The sequence below is a fragment of the Amblyomma maculatum genome, chromosome 6 (genome assembly GCF_055883805.1).
Source record: "Amblyomma maculatum isolate TAMU_Amacu chromosome 6, ASM5588380v1, whole genome shotgun sequence".
NCBI lineage: Eukaryota > Metazoa > Arthropoda > Arachnida > Ixodida > Ixodidae > Amblyomma > Amblyomma maculatum.
This window is the reverse complement of record NC_139349.1, coordinates 37,660,647-37,684,390: the sequence shown is the minus strand read 5'-3', so window position 1 is coordinate 37,684,390 and position 23,744 is coordinate 37,660,647. Positions and strand designations below refer to the sequence as shown.

The 23,744-nt window shown below is 45.0% G+C and overlaps 1 protein-coding gene across 1 annotated transcript in view; it reads right to left on the bottom strand.

Moving 5' to 3' along the window:
- Positions 1-5,500: 5,500 nt before the first annotated feature.
- Positions 5,501-23,744, bottom strand: part of Tap42 (immunoglobulin binding protein Tap42) — a 31,017-nt gene continuing 12,773 nt past the window's right edge. Inside the window, exons 6-10 of the mRNA XM_084606496.1 lie at positions 19,949-20,018; positions 19,771-19,859; positions 13,701-13,858; positions 9,146-9,288; positions 5,501-5,706 (exon numbers count right to left, since the gene is read on the bottom strand). Of these exons, the coding sequence (XP_084462622.1) occupies positions 5,666-5,706; positions 9,146-9,288; positions 13,701-13,858; positions 19,771-19,859; positions 19,949-20,018 (501 nt within the window). The 3' untranslated portion in view covers positions 5,501-5,665. The remainder of the gene's footprint in view (positions 5,707-9,145; positions 9,289-13,700; positions 13,859-19,770; positions 19,860-19,948; positions 20,019-23,744) is intronic.

The window sequence follows — 23,744 nt, the reverse complement described above, 5'->3', positions numbered from 1 at the left end:
CTGATGAGAAGAGAGGAGTCGCTGGAGAAAGATTTGATGTTGGGAAAGGTTGAGGGTCGCCGGAGAAGGGGTAGGCAGCGAACGCGATGGTTAGATGGCATTCTCGAGGCATTGCAGATGAAGCTATGTGATGTTAAGAAGATAGTGAGAGACCGGAAAGCGTGGCGTGACATGGTCCATAGGGTCACGAAGAGTCGGACACGACTGAACGCCTGAACTGAACTGAACTGATGACAAGCACTCCTAGAAGAAAAAAAACTGTGTGCACTTGCGGAAATCAGCGATATTTTGCTATGTGGTCACGTGGGGTACTACACCGAAAGTAATAAGGTTTCTCCGCTATATAGCGCCTCAGTTGTTTTTATGAGGGCAGTGCTGAAAGAGAGTAAAAATAGGCTGTTGAAAAATTCCGCAGAGCGCAATATGGTGATAGTAGCTATGGGGCTAAACGATGTCCAAAATGATGAGGCTGCAGGAGTGGTGGAAAGTTTAGCTAAGGGAGTTGATGATATCAGGGAGATAATACAGCAAGCACAGATAGTTGTATGCACAGTACCGGAGGTGCTAGGATCGAATGGAAAGCTGGAAAAGGACGTGGTGACAGTTAAGCAAGGCATAGAAACTTAATCCTGGAGAAGCTGGAAAGGTAGTTTTGAGGTAAATAGGAGGTGCATAAAGCAGGTTTTGGCAGGGCTTTTCAGCGAGATGGCATCCATTTTAACTGATGGGTGGGAGCAGAGATCGGCTGGCGTGTCGCAGGCAGGGCTGTAGCTTTCTTAGGGGGTCCGCGAGGGTTTCGTGCCAAGGAGTAATTAGAAGTGAAGCAGATGAAAGCGTAATAACTGATGCTGAGCCCCAAAAAATGCAAGAAGGAAGCCGAGAAAGAAAAGTACAAAAAAGAGATGTAACACTGGGATCAGCTACATAAATATGCAAGGAGGTAGAAAAAGAGCGAAATGGCTAGAGATAGAACAGCAGTTGAAGGATGACAAAACAGGTGTGTACGCTCTATGCGAGGCTCATCTCAGGGATCTAGAAGATCCGCCCGTTTATAGAAGGCTACGTCTGGGAAGGGTGTAACAGAACGAGAACGGAAAAAAAGGGTAGAGGGGTAGGTATGTTTATACACCAGGGAACAAATTGGCAAAGAATAAAATCATCTTGTAAAGAACATATCTGGGTATCAGGAACAATCGCCGGCATAAGGACATGGCTAGGGGTAGTTTATTTAGGAACAGTACACCAATGCAGGCAAGAAAACAAGGATCTCGCTGAATGTCTCAGTGACGATATAAGCCAGTTTGGAGATGGGGCCGATATTATTCTGTTGGGGGACATGAACGGCCACATCAACGATCTCGATGGATACATGGATTGTAACGGGAAGCTAATGCTAGATTTCTGTGAGCGACACGACCTAGTTATAGTATTTTCCAAGTTCGGGCCATGCCTAATCTTCCTCTAAGTGGTTGTAGGAACTGTTGCCAGTTTTGCGTGGCGATGTCTGTGTGTTCTGATGCTTTCTTGGTTAGTTCTGCGATCTTAAGTTTGAGTTTCTTGTGTTTTTGCTTCCTCCATTTCCTGATAAGGCTTCTTCGCGCTTCCCATAGGTGAAGGAAGTGACTGTCTACTTCTGGGTTTTGCTCCATACAAGTGATTGTGTTTGCGTTTCTCTGGTCTTTGTGAGCTCCATACACCACTCTTCGATCTTGGTTATCAGTTTTGTGGTTTCTTCGCTGTGGTCCCTAAAAGAGTCCCAATCTGTGATTTTGGTTTCCTAAGTACCTTTTCCTTTCTCCTGTGGCTGTTTTATGCTGAGGATGAAATGAACACTTCCCAAGGTTTCTATTGTGTTTTCCTATTGGTTATTCTCGTTGTTTTTTGAGAAGGCCAGGTCAGGTGTGGTGTCTTTGCAGACGTTGTTTCCTATCCTTGTCGTAGTCATAGGGTCGTTATATAGCTCCATGTAGTATTTCTCTGCGCTTTCTGTTACGCTTTTACCTTTGGTATAGCGCTCTAGAATTATACCTTTGGCATCAAGTTTGTGACGTCACACGAGCATTTCAAAATGGCTTTCGCTCTCCGTGGGAGGAGTTTCCCAACTCCGATTTCCATCGCATTTTTTTTGTATTATATACCGCACGCTAGGTATTAAAACTCTTCAAGTAGAATGGAAGGATCGCAGATATGTATATTATTCACAGAAGTATAAACGGCAATACATTGAATGACGTCATGTCATCGCCTCTTTAACGAGGGGCAATAATAAAGACACGGAAGCCCTGCCCACACACAGCCACGTGAGAAAAGTGTGGCGGAAATGACACGGTATTTTCGGTTGGGCAGCCATCTTGTCTGGGCACCACCATAGCATAGTTGCTAATACGGGTCGGCAGGCTGCAACGAAACCACGCTGACAGCGGACTGCAGCCTACGTAGACATGAAGAAAAAAAGGTGCAATTTCGCTAACTACTTTAGTGCCAACTGCCTTTGAGCAGTCTTTGCAAACAGCATTTTATAAACTTCAAGTGACTGATTTTGTATGCGTTGTACAGCTGCCCAAATCATTAAATGGCTTGTGCGACGGCCGCCTATTCTGTGCTCCTGCGCCTTAGTGCGGATAAAACTTGCCACAAGGTCGAGATTATGCAAGAGCTTGGTGACCCTTTGCTTATACATGAACTTTTTGCAGGTTAGCCCCTCTGTAATGTTCAGTATCACAGAAAATGTGGCTGCCATGCATGCCATTCAAAGATTTGGCCGGCTATACGTTTTTTTGGCAAGGTGGCAAGCCGAGGACTGCAAAATAGCGTGCAACGAGTTCAAGCGATGGACGGCGAGAAACCATTTCTTTGAACGTTCGCCACAAGGTGGAATCATAGACCTATAGACTTTTGCATTTCAGTATCCATGCCCTGAGTGCCTTGCAGACCGCTATGCAGTGCTTTGCCGTGCTGTTCAGCTGCCAGTGTGTGAAACGGAAAAAGCTCGATTTATGTTTGCATAAATAGGTCACAAAACCTAAGCCACACAAATCTGAGCGTACCAATACGGAGTAACGGATACATTTGAACGTGCGATTTCTCAGCGATTTGTATACATAAAACTCGATCATGTCTCACCTTTATGCAATCGCTGCAGTTTCGCCGGTGACTGTAGGGCGTGCTCGACTTACACTTACAAGTTCTCGCGCACATATGCATTGATCATTAGAGGCATAAAACAATGTAAGTAAACTTTACTGCATTTTTCACAGTACTGTCTGTCATTGCAGTTGAGGCTGCATTGCTTAATTTCCCTTCACCTCGTCTTGTGAAGGTTATTTTATAGCTCTGCAGTAAACATGTGCACAAGTATACGACAATAGAATGCAAGCTTACTAGTTTCGCCAATATGGCCTTCAACTCAAAGAAGTGCCATATGGTATCTCCAACTTGAGCAGGCTACGCGAAAGTGGCATCTCAAGCCACAGTAGCAGTGGAGACACTGACCAACGCGGCAGTCAGACATGTGACATAGGAAACACACTGCAGAGCGTTAAGAAGCTTATGACCTGGAGTTAACCAATTGTCTTTCAGGTTAGTGCAATGGATTCCATGCAAGTCATTTGGCAGATAAAATTAGGAAATTTACAGGGATATGGCAGCTGCAGGTAATGCAGGACAGGGTTTATTAAAGGGGCATGGGAGAGGCTGTGATCCTGCTGTGGATGTAGTTAGGCTGATGATGAATATTGATGACAGGATTGCGCAGTGCATGGGCCATTGCAGCAAGTACATGATCCTGTGGCATTAGGATCAGTAGCTTGACTTAACACCGAAGCCACCGAGCCACAGAATCGAGTCTCGCAGTTGAGAGACTTGGAGCCCCGATGATGAATTACGAACTGCACTGTAGGGATAGAAGCAAACTTAATAGCACAGGAACTTTGGAAGAAAAGAAGTGACACAGTCATGTATTTCGTTCTTACACATGCTAGGGAACGCCTTTGTGACAAGGCATACTATAGGCAAGTATTTCGGGTTTACTTTAACCAGCATATACAGAAACCTCAATACATGAATGCTTTGGCATTTCATTTCATCAAAACACAGTTGCTGTGGCCAGGACGAAACGTGCAGCTCCATATGCAACAGCCAAAGGCCACAATGCTGACACACATGCGGAAAGCCACGGCACTTCAAGTACATCATAATCATAATCAGCAGGACTATACCCACTGCAGGGCAAAGGCCTCTCTCATTTTCCTTCAAATAACTTGTCCTGTGCTAGCCGCATGCACTTGACCCCTGCAAACTTCTTAACCTCATCCGCCCACAAAATTTTCTGCCACCCCCTGCTACGCTTTCCTTCCTCTGGAATCCAATTTGTTACTCTTTGCGACCGTCGGTTATCCTCCCTTCGCATTACATGTCCTGCCCATGCCCATTTCTTCTTGATTTCCACTAGAATATCAGTAACTCAAGTTATTTCTCAGATTCCCTCTGCACGCTTCCTATCTCTTAACATTACACCTACCATTTTCTGTTCCATAGCTCTCTGTGTTGTTCTTAACTTACATAGAACCCTTGTCGTTAGCCTCCACGTTTCAGCTCCATAGGTGAGTACTGGTAAGACGCAACTGTTAATATACTTTCCTCTTGAGCAACACTGACAAATTGCTAGTCATGTGCGAGTACCTTCCAAATGCACTCGTTAGGCACTGAGCAAGCGCTTCAGTCCCCATGGCACAGCTATGTCCACACTCAGTCGAAATCGGAAGGTCCTTCCTTCCCTGCCGTCCTTCGTCGAGTGGACTGCTCTGTAAGTGGTGTAATTGAACTTGCAAATGCGCTCCATATCAATCTTATTCTCCTAATTATTTTCCTTTTGTGGCCCGGATCTGTGGTTACTACCCGTCCTAAGTAGACATATTTTTCTACCACTCCCAGCCCTTCACTACCTATCTTAAACTGTTTAGCGCACGCATGCTCGTAAACTGCACATAAAAACAGGGCCTTCCTTCAGAGTTCATGGCTTTACGATAAATTTCTGGATCGACTTCATGACTAACGACTTCACACACTATTGATTACAAAGGCACGACTAGAAGTTACAGCTCCAAACATAAGGAGTTTGTAATTCATGATATTCACAATCTACTGACAGAATTGGGAAACCTCAATGCATATATGCTGGCATATGCTAAACAGAGAGAAAAAGAAAAGGTTGCCCTATTGTTAGCAAAGCAACACTTTACCAGGGGTAGATTTTTATTTTGTTCTCGGAGGAGGCAGTTCAATTTGAACCTTTTTGTTGAAAAAATGGGTTTCAGTGCAGTCTTCCAATTTAAAATCTGCCCTTACACTTCATTTTTCTTGTTTTAGAGAGGCTGGAATGACAGAGTAATTTAGAAAAAAGCTAAAAAAAAAAAAACAAAGTCACATTCAGTTAGAAAACGACAAGAATGCAATTTAAAAATGTCTGCAACATGCATTTGTGCTACAATCTAACAAACACTGTGAAGAAAATTAATGCATTTTATTATACACTTGTCAAGAACATATCACAACAGACATGGGTCACTACAGCAGAGTTATATGCTAAGAAAAACAAATTAAATACACAATGCCCAAATGGTTCTTACGAATCTCATCGTGTAAACACACATGCTGTTGATCTTCTTCAGCCCATGTTTTTTCTGTTGCCACAGCCTCTTCGGTTCTCTGAAAGAAAGAATTTCCATGCACAACTCTGCCTTTGCTACTATATAACCTTTTAACTAATCTGCTTGGAACATGTACTCATATTGCTGATGTGAGAGCTGTAGCAAGCTTTTACGTAATATATAGCCTTTCAACACTCAAGAACAGCAGCAAAATATGTCAGGTGGAGCTCTAACTGTGAGAAGGCAATCTGGTTTTGTTTGTAGGGTTTAACATCCCAAAGCGACTCAGGTTATTACAGACGCCACAGAGGAGGTCTCCAGCAATTTTGACCACTTGAGGTTTTTTAAGGTGCATTGAACCGCACAGCACATGGGCGCCTTGCTTTTTGCTTCTGTCGAAAAGGGGCCACCATTGCTGGGATTTGATCCCGCATACTTGGGTTCGGTAGTGAAGCGCCTAACCGCTGAGCCACCAGGTGGGTAATAAGGTAATCTGAGGATACTAGTTGAAAGAAAAGAACACCTAGTTTGAAGGATTAATGCAATGCTTTGAGAACCTTAATGAACCCTTCAACTTTTGAGTATGACAACCCCGCCGTGGTGGTACAGTGGTAAGACGCCTGACTACTGTACCGGAGTTCCCGGGTTTGATCCCGACCGCCGACGGCTGCGTTTCGATGGAGGCAAAACGGAGAGGCGTCCGTGTGTTGTGCGATGTCGGAGCATGTTAAAGATCCCCAGGTGGTCAAAATTATTTCGTAGCCCTCCCCTATGGCTCCCCTTTCTCTCTATTCACTTTCACTCCCACCTTTCTCCCTTCCCTTATTGTTAACCAATAATTATTTATTACTGAGCATGACAGGTTAATACAGGGTAATAAAAACAAGGAGAAAACTCGCTCAAAGCGTTATTAAGCAATAAGAGCCATGTGAAAAACCCAAAACTTTTCTACAGCTTTAGTTTTTCCCCATGTCCATTGGGCCCGCTAATACCGTATTTACTCGCATAATGATCGCACTCGCGTAATGATCGCACCCCGAACATGGAGCCGCCTGGTGGTTGATCTGCAGTCATCCCGCAGCGAATGCATTCCGACGAGTTTCCAACCTAGTCTAGTAACGTTGGAGTTCCCATGATTCCATGCTTTGCGGCGTTCGCCATTTTGCAAATTCGGCAGCGTCGTAGCGTGCTTTGTGTTTTTGTGCGAGTTTACGCCATTTCACCATGGGGCGGTATGCCAGTTACACCGCCGCGTTCAAGCTCAAGGCTGTCGACTATGCACTGGAGCATGGCAACCGCGCTGCTGGTAGGCATTTCGGCGTGGACGAAATGAGAATACGCTATTGGAAGAAGCAGCGCGAGAAGCTGATGGCTACGAACAAGACACGGCGGGCTTTCCGTGGACCCAAAACGGGCAAGTTCCCTCGTGTTGAGGAGGCGGTCTTAGAATACGTGAGGGACCAGCGCAAGGATGGTTGTGCAGTGTCATAAGAAATAATACAGACGCAGGCGCGCACAACTGCCAGGAAGCTGGGAATCGCCGCAAAGGATTTCCGCGCTAGCTCCGGTTGGACGACTCGCTTTATGCGACGGAATGGACTTTCCCTGAGGCGGCGGACATCGTTGTGCCAGCGGCTCCCAGCCGCATATGAAAGCAAAGTGATAGACTTCCATCACTTCGTCACTAGGCTTCGCGAAAAATGCGGTTACCTCATGTCGCAAATTGGAAACGCCGATCAAACTCCACTGACGTTCGACATGCCCCGGAATACAACTGTGAACGAGAAGGGTGCTCGGAGCGTCCTCGTGAAGACGTCTGGCGCAGAAAAACAGCGATGCACAGTCATGCTTGCTGTGACGGCCGACGGGCGGAAGCTGCCACCATATGTGATCTTCAAACGGAAGACTATTCCGAAGGGAAACTTTCCCCGTGGCATCCATATACGTGCACAGATGAAAGGGTGGATGACTGCAGACCTGATGGTCGACTGGATCAAGACTGTTTGGAGAAGAAGACCAGGAGCATTTCTGCTTCCCTCGCTTCTGGTTTTGGACAGTTTTAGGGGTCACCTTGTGGACAGCGTGCGTGCCAAGCTGAAAGAGCTGTGCACAGACATTGCAGTCATTCCTGGCGGCCTGACTTCGCTGCTGCAGCCTCTCGACGTGTCTTTGAACAAACCGTTCAAGGACAACGTTCGACGACTTTATGCTGAGTGGATGGCGATGGGCCAGCATGATTTGACGCCGAGCGGAAAGATTAGAAGGCCATCCGTGGAGATGCTGTGCTCGTGGATCACAGAAGTGTGGAGCAGTATCCCTGACGAGGTAGTGGCTAAGAGTTTTAAGAAGACAGGCATATCTAACGCTTTGGATGGAACAGAAGATGACTTCCTGTGGGATTGTGAAGATGCTCCCAGCGACGACACTGCCGTTTCCGATGAGTCGTGCAGCAGTGAAAGCGAGGATGGCGAGGATTCAGACTTTGATTAGAGTACTGACGAAAAAAAAATAAATGGGCATTGTGCACTCCATGTGATGCTTAATGTGCGTGTTTATTGCGAAGGTAAGCCTTACTCAGCTTTTATTTTTGGTTGTAATCGAGATATATGTTCTAAGACGTCTGACCTGCAACTTGTTTGCGTTTTCGGTGCTCAAAAATTTTTTGTAGAAAATTTACCGCGCGTAATGATCGCACCCCGAAATTTGCATCAGTATTTTAAAAAAAAAAGTGCGATCATTATGCGAGTAAATACGGTAAGTGGAATGCCAGCGAGTGCTGACCTGCACTTCAAAAAAGGTGAGAAAAAAAAGGAAACCAAAAATAAAAAAAATATTATGGACACACTTTCAAGAAACTTGGAGAGCTTTTAGGACGTGCTCACATAATCGCCTTGTGCGCTGGCCTTTCCAGCAAATAATTTATGTGACCCTAGCAATCAACTTTCTTGTTGTAAAACAGACATGGCTCATATGCCATAGACAGGTGCCGTGCCATGTTTTGCTCGAAAGAAGCTTTGTGTCCGGTGCAATTTGCATATTTTGTATGCAAAAACGTGCTGAAACTAAAGTGACCCAATATCAAACACTAGACTTTCACGAAAGCTCCCATAACTGCACTTAGAGGCTCGAAAATAGCACGTCAATTTTTCACCCTGAAAGCCATGCTGGCTTTATGCAAACATACCAAGTGAGATCACAATGACTCCCAGAAGGAAGAGATTTGTAAACAAAATACATTTCTACGGTTTAGTTATAGGCACTTCTTGAAAGCAATGAAATGGTGCACCTTAGCATACTGTTACGGAGAAGATTCACAGACGGACAGCTGTCCGCACCAGTGAAAATGAACACAGCACAGGTCTCAGCACTCGTCTGCGTCGTCTTCTTCTGGGAGTCTGTCGCACTTTTTTATCCTCAGCATGACCAGCAAATACCGCTGAGTAACATTATTATGGCAATAAAAAAAGCAAAACAAAGCGGTACAGATCCCTACTCACCATCTTTCCAGTCGTCCATGGCACGCTTGTAGTCCAGAGCTGCCTGGTCATCCTTTTCGACCAGCTCCTCCTTCTCAGCCTCTTCTTCTTCCAGCTCTCGTGCTGCTTTCTCTGGATCAGCTGCCCAGTCCTGCAGGCTCCAGCTAAGGGTATCCGTACGCCAAAACATTACCTCACATAACTGCATAACCATTACATAACTGCACAAGCTACTGCACTGCAGCATAAGTTGGTCTGTATATGGCCAGATCCCAATCCAAGATCTCACGGACATGTCTTGCATAAAATGATGTCATAACATAGCCTGTCTACATGAGTCGCTATCATTGGTAACACGACTTATCATGACCTCTGCGACCGGTCAGATAGTAGGCGATATGGCCTACATGTGATGCCACATGACTTAATTACGTCTTGTAGCTTGGGCTTAAACTCAGCTCCCGAACACGTGAATAAATTTTCCTATCACATTCTTTCTTAAACGTCTCACAATCTCCTACAGTTGAAACTTAAAATACATCACATCAATGCCACTTCAATTTTTAAAGGGGTTACCATAATTTTGACCTCCTCCTTCACTGTTTGGCTGATGGCATTCAATGAAAAAAATATATGTCTGGGAAGTGTAAACATCTGTTGCGGTATCAAAATGTGGTCACTAAAACAGCTTTCTATTGCAAAACTAAGAGAAAGGCAAGACCAGCAGATTCACTACTTTTTAGCACAAAACTGGGTGGAAAAAATAATAAAAACAAGTCGAGCATTGCAAGTATAGCAAAAGCAGTATCATTGAAGATTGATAACATTAATTTGGCATTGAAACTTGCATAACACAAACCGAAGCGACCTGTTGCGGTGAAACCCTGTCATCATCAGTGTACAGTGCAGTCCACTTATAACGATATTGAAAACAACCGGAAAATTCGAATGTTTTATATCCAATTATCGCTATACCTGGACTGGTAAAAAAAATAAAAAACAAAGAAAAATAAACACCCCATGTATGCCTGCCTACTTCTAGGGATGAGTGAATCTGGTTGATTGCTAATCATCATAAAGAGCACTAAGAACTTAATTACAGGCTATATCAGTAGCCATAAAATAACTTAAGCATACTAAGGAAGGATAGGAAATTCGCGCTTGCTTGAGCGGCAGCTGAAGCTTGACAATCGCTTTGATAATCGCTTCCAGTAGCGCGTACGCTGGTGGCAGTCCTTCTTGTGTGCACAAAATCGACCAGTGACTGGACGAACTGCTGGACATCCCTAGCCTTGATGATTGCTAAAATCGTAGAGTGCGAATGCCCATTTTTTGTCCCGAGGCTTCTAGCCTTGAAACCTTGCCAGAAATCCCCCGATGAATCTGCTGTTTCATCTCGAGAGCTATCACACCATCGTTGTAGTCGGCGCAGTCTTCCATGCATGCATAATCGGCGATGGCGATCACTATACGGCCGCACCCTTTGCGCAGCTATAGAAAGCAATTACGATGATGATTGTCCTGCCATTCCGTTCTCGCCGTTCTCACGCTATTCTCTTCTAAGTATTTTATTTTTTTATCAAACATTAGGACAAATTTTCGGGGTAAAGATCTACCGGGCGGCGATAAAGCTATCATTGTATCCGATATACTGTCGACAACCGATCGTTATATCTGGTTTATTTTTGCATTGGGCCAATGGAAAAATTGATAAATCCCAAAAATTTGATCGTTATAAGCGATATATCATTATGTCTGGTATCGTTACAAGGGGACTGCACTGTAGTACACCATATGACCACATCTCAGGGCACTATTGCTTTAACTGCACAGTGTCCTTGTTTATTTCAGGGGGCGTACATTCCTGTGTCATAACAGTCGTGAGTGTGGAAACCGAAATGGATACTACTGTACACTAAGAATGCTTAATTTGTGTGTGGCGGGAGCGATTTATATTAGTTTTTGACCCATTACTCTTTCTGGCATCTGTCACTATACAGTTGAACCTAGATATAACGAAGTTGACAAAAGTTCGCAATTTTTTTTTTACATGCAGGTTTTGTGTGAAGGCTCGCATGATTGATGCAGAAATGAAACTGAAAGGCTTCAGATATCAGTGAAGGTGAACTCGCCCTTCAAGCATTTATTTTACAGGAAAAAACTGCGTAATCTCTGCTTGTTTCCGCGCGAGTGAAGGCACAACACGGTGCTCCAATGAAGCTAAATCATGTAATGCTCCTTCGTCGTTGCGCTAGCCGACGAAACGGCGCAATACGTCGATTGCGTTCATCACCTCCTTCGCGGTGAGCACGTCACACGGATCTGGCTCACAGGAACCATCATCACAAACATCGAGATTTTGCACACTTTCGGCAAGTGCCTCATCATTCATTTCTTCCATAGCTACGGCGGCGTTGCCGGCAAACAAAAAGTCGCTCAGGTCGATGTCGTCGGGGACACCACCTTTGCTGCGTGGCTCATCCCACACTTCGGCCACATCGGATGAAGCTGAAGTCTCTTCTTCCTCGTCGTCGGCACCAGCCTGTGCGTTTTTTGTAATCCCTGCCATCATAAAGCACTTCTTAATAACTTCTGCCCTGACTTCTTGCTAGGAGGCAGCAAGCATTTCAACTGACTGATAAATATCGATATTCAGCTCCCATTCCAGACGGATGTTCAGAAGAAGCTTCTGTATCAGTTGGCGCCGGTAACAGCATTTAAAACTGTTGATTATTCCTTTGTCCAGCGGCTGTATTAGTGATGTGCAATTAGCCAGGAAGTAGTGCAGTTTGATGTGAGACAGCTGCAGGCCTTCAACATGGTGCACAGCGCAACTGTCCAGAAGTAGGCAAACTTGACGGCCTTGCCACTTGACATCCTGGTTGAAGTCTTTCAGCCATTCAGAAAATATTGCCCGAGTCATCCACGCTTTAGTGTTCCCTGTGTATTTCACAGGCATACGCTTTGTCCCCTTAAAGCACCTGGGACGGGCACTTTTTCCAACAACTAGCGGGACTCGTTTGTCAGTGCCGTCGAGGTAAGTGCACAGTAGAACTGTTACGCGGAGTTTCCTTTGCTTTCCGCCACGGCAGTCATCTCCTTTAAGCGCTAGCGTGCGGCTGGGAAGCATCTGATAAAAGACGGCCATCTCGTCGGCATTATAGATTTCAGTCGCTTCGAAGCGGCTCAGTATTCCAGAAAGCATGTCAGCCACCCATGAAGCAGCAGCATCGCTGTCTGCAAAGGCAGATACACCGCATGACTTTTCCGATGACATTGTGTCAGCTCTTGAAACCTTGTAGCCACCCGTTGCTTGCTTCGAAGTCATCATGGCCCAAGATGCAGGCAAAATCCTTCGCCTTCTGTTGTAATATCGCTCCGCTTACGGGCACGTTCCTGGCTCGCGTGTCCACAAACCACGTGGACACTGACTTGTTCACATCATCATATGTTGACAGTTTCAATCTTCACTTAGCCTTTGTTCCCGACTCCACAGCACTTCTAATCTCTTCTGCACTCAAAATTGTTGACAGGGTGCTCGCTGGGATGTTGAAACAAGCAGCGACGTCCTTCTTCTTCTTGCCCGTGGAGACCGCATTTAAAATGGCAAGTTTGTCTTGAAATGACAAAACTTTTCATTTTCTGGCCGTTGAACACATCACGATGAACTGACGCCGCAGATACAAGCGGAGCCCCACGAATACAGGCAGAAAGGCTAGCGTAGCACTTCCGAAACACGCTGGGCGAACCAACACCGCAAATCCGCAGACACACGAGACGCAGAATAACAAACAAGATGGCGAATGCACAACGTGCACAAAAACTGCATGTGCTACACGCACGTAGAGTACCTACAAAGAAATCAACTGCAGCCACTAATGCTACATGGTGTTGCACTACACTACCAACGCTTGAGGAGGCTGCTGTGTTAGCCACGGAGAGGCGCTAGAAGGTAATACTATCATCACCATCATCGCCAATTTTGCTTGACTTCTGCGATTACAGGTGTTCACGTAGCTGCTGGTTTCTTAGAGTTCTAATATTCACTAAATTAATGCATTTCTTTGGCCAAATTTTCAGTAAAAGCTCAAAAAATAATAACTGATCAGCTTCGCGAGTTCGTTACATCAAGGTTGACCGCCGCAACGCCTTCATTACATAAAGGTCGAAAATGCATTGGTTTCAATGGGTGTGGCATTGGGGAATTTAAAAACTTCATTAAATTCAGGAATTCGTTACATAGAGGTTCGTTACATCCAGGTTCAACTGTAGTTCTCACTCATAGTTTGCAGCACTGTGCAACCAGGTGTAACTAAAAAGGATGGAACAGTGTTTCGATGACTGCTGGTGCAGGCAAATAGTCAACAAACATGTTACCTGCAAATGTAAACAAAACCTTTGTTTCAATAATATCCAGCCCCGTAATTGGGAAGCAGGGAAGGGGGGAGTGATGTCTGTATTTTCATCAATCAATCAGTACCAAAGTGCCTGACCCATTTTCTTGAACATTTCCTTGAAAACAAGCCAGGGAACCTTAACCTGAGCACGAGTTCACAAAGAGAAGCATGTTGCTCACGGTTTGACAGCAGAACTGTTTGACGACGCCTGCTGAGCATGATCGGGGTAACGCTTGGCATAGAACTCATCCACCGTCATGCTGGGAATGCTTGGGTAGCCCACTCCATACACTCGCTTTTGAACCTCATTGCGAGTTATGATGATAGGCCGCAATGGCTGAAAAAAAAAAAAAAGAAAGACAAGAACTTTGAGTTGACAGTGCGCCACAAGCAGACAATGTGAGCAAGGTGAGGAGATCGCCATGCTTTCAAGAATGTCACTTTGCCTTGGCGACCGAGGGGCTGGTATGATGTACAGAGGATGCACCAGTTCTCCTAGCAAAGCTCCAGGCTCACCGTTGAAATAAATTATTTCTCTTCATGGCTTATCGAAAAATGTTTCTCGATTTAAGCGCCTGCATAGGCATCCTGTGCTATTGTATGCAAAATTATGACAAGCTAATTCTGCTCTTTCAACTTTACGGAACATCTACGCACTCAAGTGCAGTGGCAGAGACAGCTTGTCCCAAAGTGGACACAACCGAAAAGGTAACACAGACCAGAAATGATTGTAAGTAATTTGCACGCTGCTAATTTTATCTATGGAACAGCAAAAAGTTAGAGTAAAGGAATTCGAACTAGCTTCTGTTGCATCCAAAACAGAATGCTTATAAACTGTGCCATAGCACATGTGCTTGAGCAGTTTTAGGAGGAGTTATTATTTGTTGTCACAAAACACGTCTGTAAGGCCGCTGCTCTCATCCAGCTGCGTGCCTTTGCATGATGGCGGCACCCACCGAAGCTGCTTTCTATTTCAAGCGAAGAGCCTCCCCCACATGCACTTGTGCTGATGGGAAATCGAACGGGTCTCTGACCGCCGTCACCGTCTTTGCACGACTCCCTTATGCCATAGACTATCGCTGATGAGGGACTCGAAGCCCTCCCCCAGCTGCTCCCGCCATGGGGAGCGAGGCCTAAAAATAACATGACAATAATGAGTGCTCACAAATTATTGCGATGACTCTTTGGCAGAGTGACCCAATGGGGTCGGAAACAGGAACACTCCTTACGGCGGCTAAGAGCACCTAAAAAAGCAAATAATCCTTAGAGCAGGCCACAGAAAATTTCGCTTTGTTAATTAAGGGTTTAAGAAAGCAAATGACCAAAGGACCAAACAGTCCACCCAGTCAAGTATGAGCGCGGTTCTACTTAGGCTCTAACCAGTAAAGTCGACAAGTAAAGTAACACAAAGCTTTGTTCTTTTTGTAAATTTATTTCTCTTTCCTTCACACACACACACATATATAAATATATATTGTGAAGAAGAAGAAGTGCACGAGGATAGTGCACGAGGATACATTCCAGTCAGTGGCATCGTGATCGCTGCGCGTGTTGGACCTGACTGTGTTCGCTGCTGATCTGCCCAGTCCTGCTGATCGAGTCTTGGTGATCTGCTCAATAAACCCCCATCTTAATATATATATATATATATATATATATATATATATATATATATATATATATATATATATATATATATATATATATATGCTGTCATATTTTACAAGCATACCTTCTGGTTTCCATGCCGGACTACAGTAGAACACCTTTGTGACAAACTCATTTGGACCGGCAAATCTTTATACTATATATCAGTTGTTGGTGATGACAAGACCCTGAAGATGCTGCCTGGTAATTAAATGGCTGCTTGCTAAACATGTTTTGTTGCTCTGTGAAAAAAGAACTAAAAAACATTCCATCCCTTTCTGATCATTTCTTTGCATAATTTTCTTTTTTTCAGTTATAAGATATTTTGTTTACAAGTTGTGGAAGCACCCTCCTAGCATGAATGCAATGTGGATACCAATACAACTGAGTCGAATTTCTTGTGAATACCAAAGCCTTGCATGAGTATAACACTGTCTTCTGCTGTCTATGCCTTCTAAGAGACAAAAGATGCAAAATGCATGCGGCAGTCAAGTGTCACGTGCTGCAGAGCAGCACACGCCGCACCTCCACTTCTTGCCGCCGCCTTGTGCTTTCTTTCTTATTTTCTCTTTTATTTATGCTTTCCCTCACGGCTCCAAGGTATACTTAAAGTTGGCTTCTCATCGGAGCTAGAGAGCCTGGTGGTAAAGCCAAATAATAAAAATAAAAACAATTTCCCCCCAGGAAATAAAAATTTGTTTCGCGTGCGGCGATGTAATTTCATGGAAAGCATGTCGCGGTGGCCAGGCGCACTTCACTATAACCAATTTTTACCAAGCATCTTTACTATAAAGGGAAAAAAAATGAACAGTTATCTATAAAAAGAATTGAGACTTCAGTTTCGCTTTACTGAATCAGGCCTGCTACTCTTAGGCCACACAGGTACGCTCGTACGGCTCAGTTAAAGCCAGGTTTCATATGTCGGGTGGTCGCCTATGCTACCACGTCATACCTTTAGAGGCGGAGCTTATGTGTCGCCGATCATTTTTTTTTTAAAGCCTACAGAGAGACTTAACACTGAGCCACACCTGCCATTTCACCCTATGTAGTGCACATACTTTTTCAGCTCTCTTTATACTCTCTCTCTCATCCCATCCCTGCAGCACAGTTCAGGTGTTCAGGTGTCTGCCAGCCCCGCCGGAATGGTGCAGTGGTAAGACGCCCGACTACTGTGCCGGAGTACCCGGGTTTGATCCCGACCTCGGCGGCTGCGTTTCGATGGAGGCGAAACGAAGAGGCGTCGTGTGCTGTGCGGTGTCAGCGCACGTTAAAGATCCCCAGGTGGTCGAAATTACTCCGTAGCCCTCCACTACGGCTCCTCTTTCTCTCTTTCTACTTTCACTCCCACCTTCCTCCCTTCCCTTACGGCGCGGTTGCGGTGTCCACAGAAAAACAAGTGAGACAGTTACCGCGCCTTTCTCTTCCTATAAGTAAATTCAGTTAAAAAATCATTTAGGTGTCTGCCAACAAGGAAACAGACCCTACATCCTTCCTTTATTCAAAACGTGGTTTCTATTTAAGGCAGCATGGCAAGCACACCTGCCCTTCACTACAAATCTGTATAGTTACTGCAAGCCCGCTGTAACACTTACTAATCTTGACACTGTATAACACAATATCAATATTTCTACTTCCGGTACAGTTTGGTGCACAAAATGACAGTGACTACCTGAATAACACATTGGTGCAGCTGACCAAGACCCTGAAATCAAGGGCACCTGATGAGATTTTCTGGCAGTGACAGTGGTACAAAACTTTAAAGCAGACAGCTATGTTCAGAGAACTAAATTATTACAAGACAATTATCGAAGAAGCTTCTTAATGTAAGAACTGCCAGTTTGGCATATTAACACAAACTCTGAAAAACGGCGCAAGATAAAAAAGGAACAAATATGCAGGACGCTCGCCTAGTGCGCTCACATTGTTGATTATGCATGCATTGTTTACTGTGCAGAGCAAGAAGCACCTAATTATTATAAAGGCTTTATAGACCTGTGTCTTTCAAAGAGTAGCATGTTACACGAAAGGTGCTGCCTGCTATGCAGAGATTCAAAACTCATTCAGTCCAACATTTAAAGTTGCTATTCTGCAAACCTGAACAGCACAGATGAGGAGCAGAAAGCACCTGACAGTACATTCTCATCATGGCACAGAAACATAGGAGCTGAACTACACAGCATACACACATACATGCTCCATTCATGCAGCTAGGTCACGGTTCATTCAGCTGATCAATGCAATGCAGTCTTAGAACAGACAGGAGTGCCACACGAGCCCTTTTTGCACTCACTGCCTCCAGAAATCATCAGTCATATAAATGTCCACTCCTAGACTCCAAAACAATCACATGCACATTTACACGTTGAACTGTGAATGTGCGGAAATAATTCTGCAGACTGTTTAAAGCTTGATACCCTCTTCCTGTAAAGCTGTACAAATTGGGTCTCCATGCTGATTTGTGAAGATGGAAGAATAGAATATGGTACTGGTAAGATCGATTCAGCACCTGCCACATAAACAATGACTACCTAACACAAGAGGGGGGGGGGGGATGTACCCCCTCTCCTCCCCCAACCTTCCCGAACAAGAAATTTCTCGCTGAAAAACCATGTCAACCCCTTTCTCCCATTAAGACAATTAGTAAAGGTTTAGTATAGCTAAAAATGGTATTCAGCGACACCTTCACAGCATGATGACGCGCTGGGCGCGGCATCATCGGCACAAGCGTCCATGGCCGGCTCTGAGACGAGGCGTGGTTGCTCCTCGTTCTTAACCCTTTGATTGAAGTCATGGCTGTTTCCATCGTGCAATGGTGTGATGTGATGTCACCCACGTGATTAATCACATGCTGCAACCCTTTCCTCTCTCTCCTCAGCTCCAAGTTTTAAATGTCGAAGGGTCAAGGTTATGACTTTGTAGTGCAACACCACAGTGGTCCACAAGGTTCTACATCAAGTGGTCAGATGTTTTGAGGAAAGGAAGGCACAGTATATTTTTAGCCATGCTTTGTCCTGTGGCTCCTTGGAGGCCAGTGGCTAGCCCACGCTGAATGGTGTTAGTTTATAGGAAGGGAAGGCACGGTACATCTCACTTTTTTCTCTGGACACCTGAACTGCACAGCAAGAGCTTGTAGCCCACACAAAGATCAGCTCTGCCTAGCACAGTGAAGATTTCGCTTCAAAAATGAAACTCATGGCACATGTGAAACTGATTATCCATGCTCCTCATCTTCCTCCTACTCCAACCAGAACCTGGATATAACGAAGGTGACAAAAGTTTGCAATTTTTCGTTAAATGCAGATTTTGTATGAAGGCTCACACGAATGATGCAGAAACGAAACCGAAAGGTATGAGATATCAGTGAAGGTGAACTCACCCTTCAGGCATTTATTTTACAGTAAAAAACTGCGTAATCACCAATTGTTTGCGCACGAGCGAAGGCACAACACGGCACTCCAATGAAGCTAAATCATGTAATGCTCCTGCGCCGCCGCGCAATACGTCGATTGCGTTCATCACCTCCTTCGCGGTGGGCACGTCACACTGATCTGGCTCACAGGAACCATCATCACTGACATCGAGATTTTGCATGCTTTTGGCAAGTGCCTCATCACTTATTTCTTCCATAGCTAGGGCGGCGGCGTCGGCAAACAAAAAGCCACTCAGGTCGACGTTTTCGGGGACACCACCTTTGCTGCGAAGCTCATCCCACACTTCGGTCACATCGGATGAAGCTGAAGTCTCTTCTTCCTCGTTGCCGGCACCAGCCTGTGCGTTTTTTGTAATCCCTGCCTTCATAGAGCACTTCTTAATAACTTCTGCCCTGACTTCTTGCCAGGAGGCAGCAAGTATTTCCAGCAGCTGTATTAGTGATGTGCAATTAGCCTGGAAGTAGTGCAGATCGATGTGAGACAGCTGCAGGCCTTCAACATGGTGCACAGCGCAATTGTCCAGAAGTAGGCAAACTTGACGGCCTTGCCGCTTGACATCCTGGTTGAAGTCTTTCAGCCATTCAGAAAATATTGCCCGAGTCATCCACGCTTTAGTGCTCGCTGTGTATTTCACAGGCATACGCTTTGTCCCCTTAAAGCAGCTACTAATGCCACCTAGTATTGCACTACACTACCAACGCCTAAGGAGGCTGCTGCGTTAGCCACAGAGCGGCGCTAGATGGTAATACTACCATCATCATCGCCAATTTTGCTTGATTTCTGCGATTACAGGCATTCATGTAGCTGCTGGCTCCTTAGAGTTCTAATATTCACTAAATTAATGCATTTCTTCAGCCAAATTTTCAGTAAAAGCGCAAAAAATTAGAGGGACTGACCAGCTACGCGAGTTCGTTACATCAAGGTTGACCACCGCAACGACTTCGTTACATACAGGTCGAAAATACATTGGCTTCAGTGGGTGTGGCATTGGGGAATTTAAAATCTTTGTTAAATTCAGCAATTCGTTACATAGAGATTTGTTACATCCAAGTTCAACCGTAGCCCCTCAAAAAGTTGTGTGTAAATCTTCCCCTGAAGAAGGCCTAATGCAGCTGTCAAAATTAATACAGTAAACAGGGCCACATGAGCGCTTCAGAATGACCACACAAACCTTTTTGGGCTGCTGCTGTGATGACACCTCGTGCGTTGGCTTTCCTTGCGCTTTCATTTTGGCCATGTACTGCAGGATGGGCTTCTCCTCTGAGCGGCAAAAAAAGAACTAAAATCAAGCTTAGACATCCCACCACCCTACTGGACAAGCAAAGGCTGCACAGGATGTTCCAACAAACCTTCAATGCTTCGAAGTTCCTCGATGGAATTATTGACCCAATATTTCAGCAACACAGTGTAATACTCCCGCTGCAAGGAAAAGGAAAAAAAAAGACAGTCAATGAAATTGATGTGGCAGAGAATGCATCAGCACTGATGTTCCCCTAACAGTGTAACTGCTGATGAATTCAGACCATGCGAGGAGATTGAGTGGTCCAGTCTACCAATCGTCATGTGAGCCACTTTTCCCTGCTCCAATCTTGCACAAAGTGGCAAGCTGTACCGCCTTTTTACTCTACTGCATCTCACCCTTTCCTCATCACCCTTCTCCCTCCTCCTCTCTGATTAGAGGGACTTGCCTCTTCCCACTCACTCTCACCTATCACTCCTTGCCTGCCACCGGCTTTTCGTCTTCTTCCACTTCACCTGCCCTCTGAAAATGCAGAGGGGAATTTCCTCCCTCAATTTGCCACCTGCCACCGGAGGCTTCAGGTGTACGCCGTGAGCGTTCTAATGCTAACACATTTTAAAAAAGAAAGATAACATCACACAACTCATCAGTGCCTGCTCTATATAAACTCCTCAGAACATTCTGGGGAACAAAGAAAGATATCAGGAGCAAAAGTTATAGTGCACCTATGACTTCTCTGAAAAAAGACAAAAACTGATTGCCCAGTGACACACCAACTGCTCTAGACAAAAAACCTAGCAGCTATCTACCGAGCCAGTCACAGTGAAATGAGCAATACAATGCACTTTCAAATTGGTGTGTGCGAATATTCAAACTGTAATGAAGCAGTTTAGACGGCTCGCACAGCAATATATTGGTCTTCTCGTAGCTGCTACGAAGGCCAGCGTTCACAGCAACAGCTCGAGCGTCGTCCGCTTTGTCATCTTTACCATTTCATCCTCTTCGGCGCGCGACGTCTCTATCTTCCTCTTCTTTCTGCTTTATCGCAGGTCAGGCATCTCTCTTACAATACTCCCCCTGTGAAAAGACGCCATCCTGGTGGATTAAGCAGAGGTCATGATGGAAGGGTCATGGTAAGGTTTGAGACGGTCAAGGTGGACAATTCCACGTCCTCGTCGGCGGTGGTCTGTTGATGGCGTGAGGGACTCGATAAGATAATTAACCGGAGAAGTTTGTTTAAGCACACAATAGGATCCCTGGTATCGACTCAAAAACTTGAGCGACTGGCCTGAAGTAGGAGAGGCAGGCGGCAGACATGAGGATCCGGCACGGTTGTTTTTCTGGGAGTACTGGTTTCGAGTTGTGATTTGGCGTGCGATCTGACGGCACTATTCGGCACATGCAGCGGCTTGCTTGTAAGAGAAGAGAAGCGCGCTCTCCCTGGAGACCGGCCGTGGCATGTCCTTAAAGGGACACTAAAGACAGCCAAAGATGGTATGAAAATCTAATAAACTACATTTGGTGACACTGTCGCCGCATATCCGGCAGCAAAAAATAGAATAATTGCTGAGGTATTGCGATAAGAAGTTGAGGTTTTTTCTTGTTCCCGCCGGTCGAATTCAAACTGTGGCCTCCAACTACGTAGTTGGAGTTGAGTGACGCACACTATGACGTAAGCGGAGACTCCGTAATAGCTAGCGAGCCGGCGCAGCCCGCGGCGTCGCATCCCTCAAGGGCCAACTTGGCAACAGCGTACTCGCAATGACGGCCTCAGCCGAAATAAATAAAACGATGAAGAGAGTAATTTACCGAGCGATGGGCCCATAAAGGAATAAAAAAAAACATAGAGCGCTTGTAACGCACAATACTTTACATGTTTCTCAAGCTTCTGCGCTCCTTCTTGCACTGTGTATGTATAAACAAACCGAGCCCACGGTCATCGCAACGGTTCCCGACATGTTTACATACAAATAAGATTTAGTTACCAGCAAAATAGTGTCCTCGCTGCTGCGCTTGTCAGTTTTGAAGCTTCGTCGCACTTTTTTCCTTCAAGGTTTGTGCTACAGCTCCGTGTTCAGCGAAAATTACGTCCACGGTAGCAGAACATGACCGAAGTGCCGGCACCACTACATTTGCCAGCGCTGTGAAATTCCACATGTTAAAATGGATCCAGTGCACAATATAGTGCGCATAGGCATCCAGAACATTAATTGCAAGACGTAAGAGCAGGCAGCATGCGCCGATGATCAAGAAGTTGTAATATTTAGACCGGCAGCAGAAACACTTTATTGTAAATGGGGTCATGACATAAAAACTAGAAATATTTCCAAGGTACTTGTGGCGCGGCGTAGCCGAGCGGTTAGTGCCGAACGTTACGGAGCAAGCAGTAGCGAGTTCGAGTCTTACCGCTTCTGGCGTTTTTTTTTTGTTTTTGTTTTGTTTTACAAGTCGATTTTTTTTTTAACCTTTTGTAATATATTTCTGGTGCTTCGTTATTTTTAGTTTTTACTTTTTACCCGAGGCCTTTTTTTTCGCCGGGCGAAAAAGCGCAATATATCGACGCTCTCCTTGGTATAAGCGGCAAGTATGCCCCTTTTGTTTACGACGCCTGCAAATTGCACGTTGAAGGTCTTGTTGACGCAGTATATGTTGGTCAGATGTGCCATGATTTAGTGAACAATTGAATGATAATGCGTTTTTCCTTCGGTACTTAGCATATGTATGCTTTTCGTGGCGTACGCAGCTCCAGTCAAGCGGTCAGGTCGCAGTCGAAGTGGCAACGGCGGGGATATGTTGGCGCAGAAGTGTGAACGAAAGAGTGTGTCGGCGGTAGCGGATTTCGCTCGCTCGTGCCTTCGAATGCTCAAATGGGAACCATCAAGGCGCATCTGCTGCTCCAAGCTCGTAATTCAGGCGCTGCAGGTTTAAACAAACTATCCGAATGCGCACGAAATGTCTGAGACGAAACGTAACCAAAACTGATTTGCCTTGCAACGTTTACGTTGTCTTTTCGCCATCGTTTACGTATGATAAAAGCGTGTTATCATCTTTGAGAAAAAACGTACTACCGCATTCAAACATGCAACGTAATTCGCATTTGTCAGCCTCCGGGATCCCTAGCACGTCAAGTGATTTGTAGTTGAGAGCCTCGGCCGTTTGGCTGTGGTGGCGATACCTGTATTTCTGTTATTCTTCTTTACTACCTTATAACAGCTCTGTTTTCAGTAAAAGTGGTCTTTTTGTAATCAGGAACGGGCATTCTGTCGATGCAAACCCACTTCCTTTCTCTCTTTAGTGTCCCTTTAACCCGTGACAACCTCCTTATGAGCAAATGCTCAAAGCACAGTGCATGGACAGTTTTCCCACTAAGGCTTGCTTCACTTTTGTTGAACTTGCTTCTTGAAACCAATAGAACCCCATGTATACAAGATTCCTACCTGACTGTCCAGGCAAAAACTACCATGGCTTTAAAAAAATGCAAACAGAATTGTTGGAACCACACAGGAATCAGTAGCTACATGATTCCCATTAGCTGCACTAATGCATTTCTTGTAATGTTCCTTTAAATAGAGTCCGAGGACAAATTTAGGCTGCCCTCTATCGACCATTTACAAAATTTTGATTGCAAGAGGGCTCCTTTCACCAGAAACGAAACTTTAAATGATAGAAGAGGCCAAGAAAGGTGAAATACCGGTACCAATTCCACATGCTATTTTCACAAACAGCAAATTCCCACTGCCATTCTTTACAGGCATTAATCATCAATTCGATTCTATCACTAACATTAAGTTTAAACCAAAAGGTAGAAAAAAAAAAGAAATTGTCTCAATTTTGAAATATTTCTTGGCTATAAATGCACCTTCTGCTGTCAAACGGATATCAAACTATCACAAACTGACGAACAA